This window comes from Felis catus, chromosome B1, assembly GCF_018350175.1.
Source record: "Felis catus isolate Fca126 chromosome B1, F.catus_Fca126_mat1.0, whole genome shotgun sequence".
NCBI classification, from domain to species: domain Eukaryota; kingdom Metazoa; phylum Chordata; class Mammalia; order Carnivora; family Felidae; genus Felis; species Felis catus.
The window spans coordinates 96,545,044-96,560,599 of NC_058371.1; the positions used below are offsets into that span (position 1 = coordinate 96,545,044).

Below are 15,556 nucleotides of genomic sequence, written 5' to 3' on the forward strand. Positions count from 1 at the left end.
ACAAAAATGACAGCATTTGGGGCACCTGGGTGGCTCAGTTGGTTAAGCATCCGACTTCAGCTCAGGGCATGATCTCACGGCTTGTGAGTTCGAGTCCCGCGTCGGGCTCTGTGTCTGACAGCTCAGAACCTGGAGCCTGCTTCTGTGTCTCCCCCTCTCTCTACCCCTCCCCTGCTCAAGCTCTGTGTCTCTCTGTCTCTGTATAATAAATAAACGTTAAAAATTTTTTTTAATGACAGCATTTGTTTTTTTATGTTTGTTTGAAATAATACATCCTATGGTAAAGTTTTTTTTAACAATAAAGGTCATTGATAAGTTTGAGTTGTTGTCCCTTCTATTCTTACTTCCCTGATACTCTATATCCTTCCAATTTTTTTCTCTGCATATATATATATATATATATATATATATATATATATCCATTTTTCCATACTGTATATGATTTCAATTAATAACTCTTTGACATCTTTATATAAGTGTAAAGGTAAAACTACTGATTAAAAGCTGAAGATTTCTAGACCCTACTAAGTGGTTTTGAATAATCTAAGTTCTGCCCAGGTTTTTCTTTGTGTGAGGTGAATTCATATGTACTTACCTCCAAATGGAAGTACCAAAACATTCTAAGTAAGAATAATTTGTTCTTTTGGTGCCATTGCTCTTCTTCATTATTGATAATAGAATATAACCTCTCTGATTAGGGGAGTATGCAGATAATGTTATTGTTCTTGTGCAGCAGTCAGATCATTTAGTAATTGGCAAATGGCAGGGTGCCTGGCTGGCTCAGTGGGTAGAGCATGTCACTTTTGATCTCATGGTCCTGAATTCAAGCCCCATGTTGGGCGTGGAGCCTACTTAAAGATACATTTGCAAATGGCTACTGTTGATAAGTCATTCAAAACCATATAAATTTCTATCAATAACTATCTTTTTTAGTGATTCACAAAACTTTTTAATTACTAAATCATATTTTATAGTGGAATTAACATCAATCTGTTTTTTTTTGTATTGCAGCACTTGTAGTTTCATGGGAATGAATAATATTCATAGTAAATAAATGGGTTTCTAAAAGAAAAGCAAAGCTGGAGGAATCATAGTTCCAAACTCCAAGTTATATTATAATCCTGTAGTAATCAAAACAGTGTGGTGCTGGCACAAAAATCTGGCATATGGCACTTGCACAGGCCATTAAAACAGAATAAAAAGCCCAGAAATGAACCCACACTTATATGATCAATTAATCTTACACAAAGCAGAAAAGAATATCCAATGGGAAAAAGACTGTCTCCTCAACAAATGGTGTTTGGAAAACGGGACAGCAACATACTATACAGAAGAATGAAACTGGACCACTTTAACACCATATACAAAAATAAATTCAAAAGGGATTAAAGACCAAAATATGAGACTTGAAACCATAAAAATCATAGAGGAGAACACAAGCAGTAACCTCTTTGATATCAGTTGTAGTAACTTCTTTCTAGATATATCTCTGGAGGCATGGGAAACAAAAGCAAAAATAAACTATTGGGACATCATCAAAATAAAAAGCTTCTGCACAGCCAAGGAGAAAGGAGACAACAAAACTCAAATGCAAGATATTGGCAAATGATGTTTCTGATTAAGTGGTAGTATCCAAAATATATAAAGAACTTATAAAACCGAGCACCCAAAAAATGGATAATCCAATTAAAAACGGGCAGAAGACATGAATAGTCATTTTTCCAAAGAAGATGTACAGATGGCCAACAGACACGTGAAAAGATGCTCAACATCACTCATCATCAGGGAAATGCAATTTAAAACTACAATGAGATATCACCTCACACATGTCAGAATGGTTAAAATCAACAGTACAAGAAACAATAGTGCTGATGACAATGTAGTGAAGGGGAACCCTCTTGCACTGCTGGTGGTAATGCAAACTGGTGCAGCTACTCTGTAAAGCAGTATGGAGGTTCTTCCAAAGTTGAAAATACCCTACTATCCAGCAATCACACTAGTAGGTATTTATGCAAAGAATACAAAAATACTGATTCAAAGGGATACATGTACTCTGATGTTTACAGCAGCATTATCTACAGTAGCCAAATTATGGAAGCAGCCCAAGGGTCCATTGATTGATGAATGGATAAAGATTTCCTGTTTCTTGGCTATATATATATATATATATATATATATACACACACACACATATATATATGTAATATAGATATCTATATATCTATTATATCTATAGACACATATATAGATATAATCTCCTTACCTTTTCACCTGACATTATATATAACCTTAGGAAATCTTGAAGGAAACTCTTCTTAGTCATTATCATTGATTGATAGGTTAAAAATCCATTTTTTAAATTTCCTTTTATTTATGTATGTATTTATTTGTTTATAAAGTTTATTTATTTATTTTTGAGAGAGAGGGAAAGTCCAAGTGGGGGAGGGCAGAGAGAGAGAGGGAGAGAGAGAGAATCCCAAGCAGGCTCCACACTGTCAGCACAGAGCTCAATGTGGGGCTGGAATCAGCAAACCACAAGCTCATGACCTAAGCCAAACTCAAACGCTTAATCAACTGAGCCATCCAGGTGCCCAAAAATTTCCTTTTATTTTGAACAACTTAGAAATAAAGTTTCAAGATTTTTAGTTTCTCATTTGTCAGTTAAAATCTAAGTAAGAAAATATAGGAAGATCAGAGATAAGTCCTGACTCAATCAAGGTACAAAATGTGGGGTGAAATCATAACATTTTAGAGTATCTTTTTAAGTATGTATGATTAGATAATGTTACTTTGAGTATTTTGTCCAAGGACAGTAGTATTTCATTTAAAAACCTCAGTAAAAGTATGGGTGTTTACTATGAAATACCAGATATTACTGTAATTTAACTGGACACTTAGAAAAATATATACTTCATAGAAGGCTATGTATTATGTTGATATCTATGTCTTAAAAAGATGAACTACTTAGAACACTTAATGTCTAATTTAAAAAATAAAATTCCAAGACTGAAAATTCAATAATAAAATAATAAAAATACTCCTATTTTTTTGTTTAACAATGTTCAAACAAGGTTATCAATCAGAAAAATTAAAGACAGTCAGTTATGAAATCTTTCAGTTTTACAATAAGTTTTGAAATTTTTCTTTCCTATTCAAGGAATTTGTTCTGTGGTCCCTTTCCCGAATGAATAGTTTTTTTCTCCTGGATCATTCTCATCAATATATAGACAAAATTTAATTTGTCGAAATTTTAATTTCCCCATCTAGTCACTGCTGGCCTTTCTAGCAGTTTCCCAAAGAGAAGCTTATAGTTGGTTGCTATCTTTGCATCCTGGTCCCTCCCCTATTCACTATTTTTTTTCCCCTTTAGAGATTTTTCAATAGTACATTTATAACTTTTTTCTGAAGTTGTGATCATTTTCTGAAGTTGTGTACATTTTAAGTGTACAGTTCAGTGGCATTATGTGCATTCACATTGTACAATCATCACTACCATCCATCTCCAGAAATTTTTAATCTTCCCAAATTCTGTATTCAATCAATATTGATCACTAAGTTCCTATTCCCCTCTCCTCTCATCCCCTGGCAACCAACATTCTACTTGTTGTCTCTGAATTGACTACTCTAGATACCTCATGTTAGTGGAATAATATATTATTTGTCTTTTTGTGTCTGGCTTATTTCACTTAGCTTAATTTTTTCCCAAGGTTCATCCATGTTGTAGGGTTTGTCAGAATTCCATTGCTTTTTAAGACTGAATCATATTCCGTTACATATGTTTTGTTTTTTCATTCATATCCCAATGAACATTTGCGTTGTTTCCCCCTTTTGGATATTGGGAATAATGCTGCTCTGAATATTGGTGTATAAGTGTCTGTTTGAGTTCCTGCTTTCAATTATTTTCGGTAGATACTCAGAAGTGGCATTGCTGGATCATGTGATAATTCTATGTTTAATTTTATGAGGAAATGCTATACCATTTTACATAGTGGCTGTATGTAATACATTCATACCATCAGCATATAAGGGTTCCAGTTTCTCCACATCCTCACCAACAGTTGTTATTTTTCATTTGTTGAAGCCATCCTAATGGATGTGAAATGGTAGATCACTGTGGTGTGTGTGTGTGTGTGTGTGTGTGTGTGTGTGTGTGTGTGTGTGTGTTTAGAAGGAGAGAGTGTAAGCAAGGGAGAGGGGCAGAGGGAGAAAGAGAGAATCTTAAGCAGGCTTAGCCCTTAGACAGATGCAGGGCTCAATCTCACGACCCTGGGATCATGACCTGAACTGAAATCAAGTGTCAGTCACTCAACCAACAGGGCCACCCACGTGCTCCTCACTGTGGTTTTGATTTACATTTCCCTGGTGATCTTGTTATGTATGTACTTAAAAAATTTTTTTTTTAACATTTATTCATTTTTGAGAGTGAAAGAGACAGAGCATGAGTGGGGGAGGGACAGAGAGAGAGGGGAAGACACAGAATCCAAAGCAGGCTCCAGGGTCTGAGCTGTCAGCACAGAGCCTGATGTGGGGCTCGAACTCACAGACTGTGAGATCGTGACCTGAGCTGAAGTTGGATGCCCAACCGACTGAGCCACACAGGCGCCCCAGTCTTGTTATGTATTTATTGGCCATTTGCATCTCTCCTTTGGAGAAATGTCTATTCCAGTCCTTTGCTCATTTTTAAATTGGGGTTTTTGTTGTTGTTGGGTTGTAGTTCTTTAAATGCTCTGAATATTAATCCCTTATCAGATATATGGTTTGTAGATATTTTCTCCCATTCTAGTTGCCTTTCTTTCTTGATAGAGTTCTTTGATGCCCAAAAGTTTTTTAAATTTTGATGAAGTCCAATTTTTCTTTTGTTGCTTGTGCCTTTGATGTCATATACAAGAAATCATTGCCAAATCCAATGTCATGAATCTTTTCCCTCTGTGTTTTCTCCTATGACTTATATATATATTTTTTTAATGTTTATTTTTGAGAGAGAAGGAGAGAAAGAGTACGCATGTGCATGAGTGGGGGAAGGGGAGAGAGAGAGAGAGACAGAGAGAGAGAGAGAGAGAGAGAGAGAGAGAGAGAGGATCCAAAGAGGGCTCTGTGCTGTGCGGGGCTCAAACGCATGAACTATGAGATCATGACCTGAGCCAAAGTCAGACGCTGAACTAACTGACTGAGCCACACAGGCATCCCTTGACTTTTCTGGTTTTATCTTTGAAAAGTTTTTTATCCATTTTGAGTTAATTTTTTATATATGGTGTGAATTAAGGGTCCAAATTCATTCTTTTGCATCTGGATAACCAGTTTTCCCAGTATCATTTATTGAAAAGACTGTCTTTTTTTTCTGAGAGAGAAAGAGAGAGAGAGAGAGGGAGAACACTCTTGGGGAAGAGGCAGATAGGGAGAGAAAGAATCTTAAGCTGGCTCCATGTCCAGCATGGAACCTGACGCGGAGCTCGATCTCACAACCGTGAGATCATGACTTGAGCTGAAATCAAGTGTCAGACGCTCAACTGACTGAGCCACCAGGTACCTCTGGGTGGTTCAGGGGTACTCTGTATTTTTATAGAGGATATTGCAGGGGCACCTCTGCAGGTGCCACTCTGCAGGTGGCTCAGTCAGTTAGGCATCAGACTCTTCACTTCAGAGCTCAGGTTAATGATCTCATGGTTCCTGAGATACAGTCCCGCGTCCAGCTCTGCATTGATGGCACAGAGCCTGCTTGGGATTCTCTCTTTCCCTCTGTCTCTGCATCCACCCCCCTGTGCTCATGCTCTTCCACTCTCAAAATAAATAAACATTTAAAAAAGTGAAGGGGACATTACAGTCATCCTGAGAAAAGATAACACAATCCTGAACTAAGACTGTGATAGTGGGTTTGGAAAGGAGCAGGTTATTGAGATATGTGAGAAATAACAAGACTGAGGAATTGAATGGGTATAAGAGGAGAGTATAAGTGAAGGGTAAAGGATGTTCCTTTTTGTTTGAATAACGGGGTAGGTGGTGGCTACCAAAAACCAAGAAAATGAATAAAGAACAAATTGGGAGAAGCTTGGGAAATTCCTGGGTGACAGGGATAATGAGTTCAATTTTGGATATTTTGAGTTTTCAGATACCTCCAAGTTGAATTTAGAGGTTATTGAATTAAGTTATCAATGGAAGTTAAGACAACAAAGTTAAGCTTAAAAGATAAAGCATAGCTTTGTGGTGTGCATCTCTGTTCTAAAAGTTGTACTTAATGAGTGTTTTAGAAATGGAGGAATTTATTTATGGATAACAAGTGTTAGGACTGACACGAATTCCAATGAAAGTTAGGATGAAGAACACATTGGGTTGTTCAAAATATGTAGGGGAAATATGTCCAGTGGTATAAGAGGAGAAGAGTCAGATTTTTCCATCAATTTAAAAGAACTATTTAAAAATCACTTTATGTAGGCTGGTAAAAAAGTTTGGGAAATAGATAGTGGTGATAGTTGCACAATATTGTGAATGTAATCAGTGCCACTGATTTGTACAGTTAAAAGTGGTTAAAATTGTAAGTTTTATGTCTTATAATTTTACCACAGTTAAAAATAATTAATAATGTAATATACCCAGGGTGCCTGGGTGTCTCAGTTGGTTAAGAATTCAACTCTTGATTTTGGCACAGGTCATGATCTCACGGTTTGTGAGTTCAAGCCCCAAGTTGGGCTCTGTACTGACAGCGAGGAGCCTGCTTGGGATTCTCTGTCTTCCTCTCTTTGCCCCTCCCCCATGTGTACATGAGCTCTCTCTTTCTCTCTCTCTCAAAAATAAATACACATTAAAAAAACCACTTTAGTTTTAAAAATATATACCCCAAACTATTGCATACTTTAAATCAATAAGTTTTATGTTGTGTAAATTATATATATATATATACACATACATACGTATATATATTTTTTTAATGTGTATTTTTGAGACACAGAGCGAGCGAGAAAGAGAGAGAGAGAGAGAGAGAGAGAGAGAGAGAGATAATGGGGAGGAGCAGAGAGAGATACAGAATCCGAAGCAGGCTCCAGATATCTAGTTGTCAGTACAGAGCCAGATGCAGGGTTCCAACCCAGGAACGGTGAGATCATGACCAGAGCTGAAGTTGGACACTCAACCGACTGAGCCATCCAGACGCCCCGCAAATTATATTTTAATAAAGCTATTTGAAAAATAATCTGTGGGGGCGCCTGGGTGGCTCAGTCGGTTAAGCGTCTGACTTCAGCTCAGGTCATGATCTCACAGTTCATGAGCTCGAGCCCCGCATTGGGCTCTGTGGAGCCTGGAGCCTGCTTCAGATTGTGTCTCCCCTCTCTTTACCCTTCCCATTTCACACTCTGTCTCTATCTCTCTCAAATATAAATAAACATTAAAAAATAAAAATAAATAAAAATTAAAAAAATAATCTGTGTATAGAGCTAAGCCAGAAATTGCTATGGAATTCAAATCAAAAGGAACTCGTCTAGTCCTTGAAAATTAGTTTAAGCATCTTGTTTGACCATTTTGCTTCTGGGACTCAGTAAATATATTTTAAGTGAATGAATAAACAAATAAGTGGACTTAAATGCAGTATAAGTAAATCTGTCTATCTGGCTATGAGGTTGCAAGTTTGAGTTTGGGAATGTGATAATCATTGTGGTCCCTGTCCTCTTGAAATACAGTCAGAACTCTCACATACAGTTCTTTGTTTTACAAATACATTTAAAAAGAAATGTGCATTTGGTGAATCTTTTACTCGTCTATTCTCATGAATTCGGTCCCAGGAGAGATGTGATTGCCTACCTTCTGATATGAAAACTTGAAGAACTGGTTGGTGTCAGGACATCGGAAAATTACTAGACCAGCCCCCAGAATCTGCATTCATTTTGGAAATACAAAAGAGTGAATGAAAGACATGAAATAAGAGCAGAAACAAGAGCAGAAATAAGAGCAAACCCCAGATAGTCCTGATGGTACAGTTCTGCAAGTGACAGCAAACATATCTCCTCTCAAGGTAGATTTTATTACTCAAAAGGGCTTACCAGTGCATCTTGCAGAATGCCAATTTATTTTCTCCTACTTTATAATCTAAGGCAATATTGGTATAAAATGACATCTAGAAGGAATCCAGTGAAGTAATAAATGTATAAACACATTTATATTTCCAAATAAAACATAAATTTCATATTCCATGTTGTCACTGTCTATCAACAGTCCAATTGTTTTGTTGAGTTGTGACTTCGGAAAAGAATGCTTAGCAGGTGAAGTTGTTGGTGTAGGTTTACAGTTGAATGTGAGTAAAAACTCAGCAGAATCAGTAATTGTCTTCCTTAAGTGTTAGAACTTAAAATCAGAGTCATCTACAGGGCAAGGGAAATGTATCAAGTCTTCAAGTTGAGTAGCAAGTATCTCTAAAACATACAATAATGAAGGCAATGATTTTGTCAACTGAGATGGATAGAAAAGTTGAGGATTAACTGCTCTGGAAATGAAAAGAATGATTTCTAAAGACATGCTTTAACTTTTCAAAGAGGCATCATATCTCCATTTTTATTTTATTTTCTCCTATTTTTAATCTTATGAGAGAGAGAGAGAGGGAGAGAGCACAGAGCATGTGAGCAGTGGGGAGGGGCAGAGGGAGGCTCCACACCCAGTGTGGAGCCTGATGGGAGGCTCAATCCCATAACCCTGGAATCATGACCTGAGCCAAAATCAAGAGTTGGATACTCAACCGACCAAGCCACCGAGGCACCCCAGTATCTGCATTTTTAAAAGCAATTTCATAAGGTTAAGAAGGGAAGATGTAGTCTTTATGGTTGAAGAAAAGAAAGCAAAGAGGTTAGCATTTCTTCTTTGCCTATACTTGTCTGCTTTAAGTTGCCTAGATGAGTTAAAGTTTACGATTTAAAGAAGCTTTGCTGCACGTAAGTTCCCAAATCCACCCCCAGCTCATCCTACTCTAATGCACTTCTACCTGTAACAAAATAGGAGAAGCAAAAGGAACACAGGCCCTCTGGGCTATTTTAATACTTCTGAGGTGCTGGTAACACCCAGAAAATCAGGAATTCCTTTCCAAAATCTATGTTGATTTAATGACTTTACATCCTTTTCTTCAGAAGCTATTCCTCTTCCCTTGCATCCTTTAAAGCACATGGTTCTTAAACCTGGCTGCACATCAGAATCACCTAGGGAGCTTTAAAAATGCCAACTGCAAGCCAATTGAATCTGAATTTCTGCATGAAGAGATCCAGCATAGGTAAGGACACCTACTTACCTATGCTTTTAAAACACCCCAGGTGATTTTGGTATGTTCCAGGCCTGAGATCCAATTAGAGCCATGACTCTTTGGTTCTTAAAGTTTTTGGTTCTTAAAGTAATGTAACCCTTAGACAGATAGCAATCAACATCCTAGGAAACTTGTTAGAAATACAAATTCAGGAGGCCTTTCCCTCTTACTGAATCAGAAACTCAGGGTAATGGGGTCTAAAAATCTGTGTTTTAACCAGGTTCCAGGTGATTTCAATGCAAGCTAAAATTTGAGAACCACTGACTCAAAGTGGGTGTTTTTGAAAATTTAACGTGTATTTGAACTATCTTGTCCAAATGTAAATTCTGACTCAGTATGTTTGGAATGCTGCTTGAGATTGTGAGTTTCTAACAAGCTCCCTGAGCATGCTACTCATCTACTGACCACACTTTCAGCAGCAAAGTGTCAGGATACAGCTTTCTTCCTATGGAATTATCCAGGTACATTATATAGGAAAACAGTTATACCTCAGTTAGTCACAAGTTTATACACAGATTAGACTTTTCATGGTAAGTTTACATTTTCTTTTAATACAATCTGGTGAATGTGCACATTAGCTCTAACGGTCCTGAATAAAATCTTTTTAGGTTTTGGTCCAACATTTTCTAAACTGTTTTCCAAGTTCTTCATGAAATCATTGGTTTCCTAGGATTCTGCCTATAAGAATATTCCTAGAATTAAGTTTTTCTACTCCTGCAAAACAGTCCAAATGTACTTCTATTCCCTTTGTCTTATCTGCCAAAATCTTTCCTTTTATTTCCAAACCCGATTTCTATAGCAGCCTCTGACCAGCATCCCCATTCTGAGTCCTATAATTAAATTCTTATCTCTAGATTTTAATTGTTTGTACATGTAATAGTATAAATCTAATTATGTCCAAGAGTGAGTTATACAACATTCAGGTAAGTATGGTCTGTCAGGGATGGCTGGGTGCCTCAAGCAGTTAAGTCTCTCACTCTTGATTTTGGCTCAGGTCATTATCTCAGGGCTGGTTGTGAGATCTAGCCCAGAATTGGCTAGGTGCTGGGTGTGGAGACTGCTTAAGACTCTCTTTCTCTCTGTCCCTCCCCCCTTCAAAAAAAAATAATACAGTTTGTTAGAATGCTGGTTTTATTGCATTTTTTTTTACCACAATACCCGGGATTCGTTGTCTCGCTGCTTCAAAGAATGAAGAGGTGGACACTAAATGAGCAGCAGGCAAAAGTTTATTAGAATATAAGATTAGAAAGGAAGAATAGAAGTAAAGCTCTTGTATAGAGTACATTCGAAAGTGAATGCCCAAGGACTATAGGCAAGGGTCCTTGTTTTATAAGGTTCTGGTCAGCCCTCCCCCCTCCATTTCCCCTTGTTCCTTCTCAGTTTCTATCCTTATTGGCTTGATAGTTCTACATGCTGGGTTGTCCATTTCTGATTGGCTTGTTTCCATTGTATGAGGGGTGGTCTATGGCCATACTTAAGTCTTCTGTCAAATTCCAGAGGGGAAACCTGAGTAGTAGGTGGGGTCTGTTACATTCTTAAGAGGAACCTCATGACTGAGGGGACTTCCTGTGGTTAGACACTCCCAGCATTGTTCCAAAATAGGTGTTTTTCCCCATCCAGGGACCTCAGGCCCTAATCTTTCCCTCTGCCTACACAATCCTATCTTCCATCATAGTTTCCCTGAGATCACACAGGGAATTTGCAGTTACTGAATACTATTCTGATAGAGCCTCCCTTGCTTATTTCTGCCCTACCTTGTTTGGTTTACAATAGAACTAAGAAGGAACACACAGTCAATTCAAGTTTGGACACAATCAAATGTGACACATGTTTTTTGTATTTAGAATAAATCCTCTTGAATATATGAAATAATTAATTTTAAGAGACTTTTATTGTGAAGTATAAAATATTCAGAAATGATTAAAAAATTTTTCAGTTACAGTATTAATTTAATAATCTTTCCAAGAGAAAGCACCACATTAAAAAATGACATTCATAACAAACAATCTGAAATGCTATGATAAAATAATTAATAGTAATTACAACAGCAAATCATGAAATTCAGAAATTTCTAACCATAGATCTAAATCAGGGGTCTCAAACTCAGATGTGTTCAGGGCTAAGTAGGAAACACAAAGTAGTGAAGTAACCTTATATAAGGAGTCTATAGGCTGTGGCAAACTAGGGAATGCATGCCCAGTTGAAAGACTTCAAATTACAACAATTTTAAAACATTATGCACACTGAATAAAACAGCTGTGGGCCAAGCTGCCTGAATACCAATACTGTCAGTTTGCAACTGTGGCCTAAATGAATTTCTAGTAGTTTATATACCAATTCTCAAAATGGCAGACTGCACTTTTTAAAATATATATGTTGTCTGTATATGTATGTATGTATATATAGTGTGTGTGTGTGTGTGTGTGTGTGTTTTCTACACAGATATATGAAGCTTGAGTCACTATTTTGGGATGTATGGATAAAAAAAAAACTTTAGGATAAGGTATTTTGCACCTTGAATTAATCAATTTAGGAAGTTGCATGGATATATTCTTTAAAACATCTGCTTAAGAGATGAAATTTTTAAAATACCTCCTTTCACATTTGGGAAAAATTAGTTATGCCTAAGAGTTAATTAAAATGAAATGAAATTTCATTCTTTTACCAATAGAAAGTTATATACCACAGTACATTACTGCTTAGTAAGAAATATTTAGGTGAAAAATAAATTTTTAAATTTATTTAGTAATAAATTACTAAAGCCATAGTTCAGAAAGCACTCAATCATATTGCCTCACTATATATGAAGAAAATCCTTGTAATTCAGTTAACAATAAATTTTACTTTATCTTTAAAGGGTATTTTGTTTAAAAATTTTAGTATATTTTATATTTTCAGTTAAAAGTAAAGGTTCTAATCTGAAGATATAACATTGCTAAAGACCAAATGGCTGTAAGCAAGTTGGTTTGGTTTCCTATGCCAAAGCAGTTTCACAGAATTTACGATTTTGTATACCATTAATGACTTCACATTAGTGACTTTTAAATAGCTTTTAGAAGCTAAGGTGATGGGAACATTAGAGTTACAAAATATTTTAAAAGGCTATGAAGGCACATTATAATTCAAATATCCTTGCTACACTAGGAATACATATTTTAAAATAATCCACAGACAACACAGATTTCAAACAAATAGAACTCAAGTACATTTATTCCAAACCTTGATACAATACCCAAAAATATTTTCTACTTTTTTCAAACATTTTAGATCTTAGCTTGAGAAGCTTAACATAAAACGAAAGCACAGCACCAAATCTAGCCATATAATCTTCCCCTTAAAAAAGTTAGTAGTTACTATAACTTTTCTGTAAAATAAACTCATATGGAACAAATCAATTTCATATATGGCCTTTAATTTCTGAAATTAAAGGCCAAAGCTGTTTAAGTGTATCTAACTAAAGTTAGATATTTAGGAAACCCAGAGTAGGTATACAAGAAAATGTTAAGACACAGTATCAAGTAATGCAGAAAGTCTTTCATTATTTCCATTTTTGATGAACTGACACTTTTTAAGAAGGGGAAATAGGTTTGGCATTGTTTTCTAACCTAGTATTTGGCAAAGTCTCAAAGTAGAGCCAAGTCATATGCATCTTATTTGCATTCCCACATTTGTTTTAATTATTAAAACCACTTATGTATGACGCCATTAGGAATTTTTTAGAATTCAAAGTTAACACTGCGTTTTACACACCATGAAGTATTTCCATGGCAGAGATTAAATTGAAAATAAGATTATAAATTCACTATGAATCATAAAAAGAAAGAAACATGTTCTCAAATCAAGTCAATAGTAGAACTATCACATAAGGGTATACAATACAGGCTGATGTTATTATAAACTCAGTTTGATTTAGCAGTTCTTTAAAAACCAATAGGACTTCAATGAATAAATTTATTTTAATTAATAAATTATTCACAATTAAAAAGTTAAAGTTTTCATAAATAGCAACAACAGACTAGACATTGAGTATATGGGATTCCCACAAAACTATAACAAAATATTTCAACATTATTTCATCCAAATATTGGTTTAAAATTATTTAAATGTATTTAAAGATTGTTAATGACTGATTTATATGAGTTCCAGACTAAATTAATACAAATTAGATATTTAGTGCTGTCTGCTTGTTCTTCACATCATCAAAGGATGAAATTCCTTTTGTAAACAATATGATGGCCATACTGGTTATATACAGTGATCCAATTAGTTAGCATATTTATGGAGGAAGCGTTCAAATGCATCATAGATGGCACGTCTAAATTAAATATGAAAGAAGAACTATAAGTGATGAGCAAAAAAGGAAGACAGTACTTTTATTGTTAGTAATTTCCAAAATTACCTGTGGCTTGCAACCTGACTTCCTCTCCAAATAGGTCTGAAAGAGGCAGGTATCTGAGGATAGGTGTTTGGGTCCATGTAACCACCACTAATAGAAAACCTCAAATGTGCTTTCAACTGATGATGAATTCGAACTTATATAATATCTATGTATTTATATACTATGTGAAAAATATAATGTATATATGTAAGTCACTTGTTGAAAATTAATTGGCTACACTAAACTTTTCATAATGTAGTATTCAATTTATTTCATAAATTAAGATAAGGATATTTTTTGTCCAGAAAAACACATGTGCCTAGCAACTGAACTTAAAAGCAAAAGCCTTAAAAAAAAAAAAAAGAAAAGAAAAAGAAAAAGCCTTAGTTTCCTATAGTACTTTCACAAGGTATTTTAATTGGACATTTAAGGTGACATCTAAAAGTTGAAGTAAATGAGTGACAACATACAAAATTACTTCTTGGATTAAAAAGAGCTAAAACATGTCAAACATATAGTACACACAATTCTTCTATTATATAGCTATAAAGCTGGCAGTTTTGTTTTGTTTTGTTTTTTTAATGGTTTTATTTATTTTTGAGAGAGAAAGAGAGAGAGAGAGAGAGAGAGAGTGAGCAGGGGAGAGGCAGAGAGAGAGGGACACACAGAAACCAAAGCAGGCTCCAGGCTCCAAGCTATCAGCACAGAGCCTTACGCAGGGCTCGAACCCATGAACTGTTGAGATCATGACCTGAGCTGAAGTCGGATGCTTAACTGACTGAGCCACCCAGACAGCCCTGCAGCTGGCAGTTTTGAAACATATCATGCACAAGGTACTAAGCACTTTATGTGAACTAATACACTTAACCATTAATGATAAATATATTCCAATGATAACCTTTTGCCATTAAATCTAAATAGAAGTAGAAATAATAAAGGCTGTAAAATACCAGAGATATAGAATCAAAGGTTTTTGTAAGTTCTAATAAATACTGGAGTCATATAAGGTTATTAGCATTAAAACCAATATTTCACTTCTCACTTAAGATTCCATATTCACTTGCTACAGAAAAACATTGCTCAATTATTCCACAGATACTTATGCCATCTTGAGAGAAGAAAAGAGTGGAGTGAAAAACTCATAATGAACCAAAGCAAATTTTACAAACTGTGTTCCTCCCTATACCCTAAAATACCTGGCTATTAATATTTGAAGAGTATAAAAACACACAATAAAATATGCCTATCATACAACTTCTCCAGTTCTTTAGAAGAAACAAGAGGATGAGATAGGTAAGAATACCACAAGGTGAGAACTGAGTGGGGCAGGAAAAAAAGGAAAGTGGACTAAAACATACAATAAAAATACCCAATCCTCTAAGTTTTTTGAGGCAAAAAATTATGAAACCAAATAAATAGATATTAGACCAATCATCTTACCTGAAGAGTCCTTGTTTAAAAAGATAAGCACTAATATGACCCCCTTCTAGATACCGGATTTCACAACCGGGCCAGATTTCTTGTAGACTTCGAACTCCTGTTCGTGGAATGTAGGCATCTTCTTTGGCTTGAACCACTATAATGAGGCTTGGGTCAACTGGAACTAGGTATGGAATTTTAAAAGATGCAACATATATACTTTTAAAAAGTTCTAAGATTTTTATATAAATACTATCATATTAGAAAATAAAACATACTTGATAGTACAGTAAGTCAAGTTGGTCAAATTACAACTTTTTGATTAAGTTAAAAATCAACTATAATATTACATAATATCATAATATTCATCTCTAATACAATGAGATGAACATTCTAAATAAGGTATGAAATCCAATATATTTTTAGTTAACTATTAAGATGGATTTTTTTTTAAGTTTACTCATTTATTTTTTAGGAGAGAGTGAGTG

General features: G+C 35.4%; 2 protein-coding genes across 4 annotated transcripts in view; one reads left to right on the forward strand and one right to left on the reverse strand.

Annotated features, from left to right (window-relative positions):
* Window positions 1-15,556, forward strand: part of MFSD8 (major facilitator superfamily domain containing 8) — a 150,557-nt gene that overhangs the window by 14,186 nt on the left and 120,815 nt on the right. The window lies entirely within an intron of this gene.
* Window positions 11,144-15,556, reverse strand: part of ABHD18 (abhydrolase domain containing 18) — a 38,664-nt gene continuing 34,251 nt past the window's right edge. For all 3 annotated transcript variants that reach the window (XM_006930871.5, XM_045055885.1, XM_045055886.1), the window contains 2 exons: window positions 15,090-15,252; window positions 11,144-13,586 (listed from right to left, as the gene is read on the reverse strand). In XM_006930871.5, coding sequence (XP_006930933.1) covers window positions 13,535-13,586; window positions 15,090-15,252 — 215 coding nt within the window. In that variant the 3' untranslated portion in view covers window positions 11,144-13,534. The remainder of the gene's footprint in view (window positions 13,587-15,089; window positions 15,253-15,556) is intronic.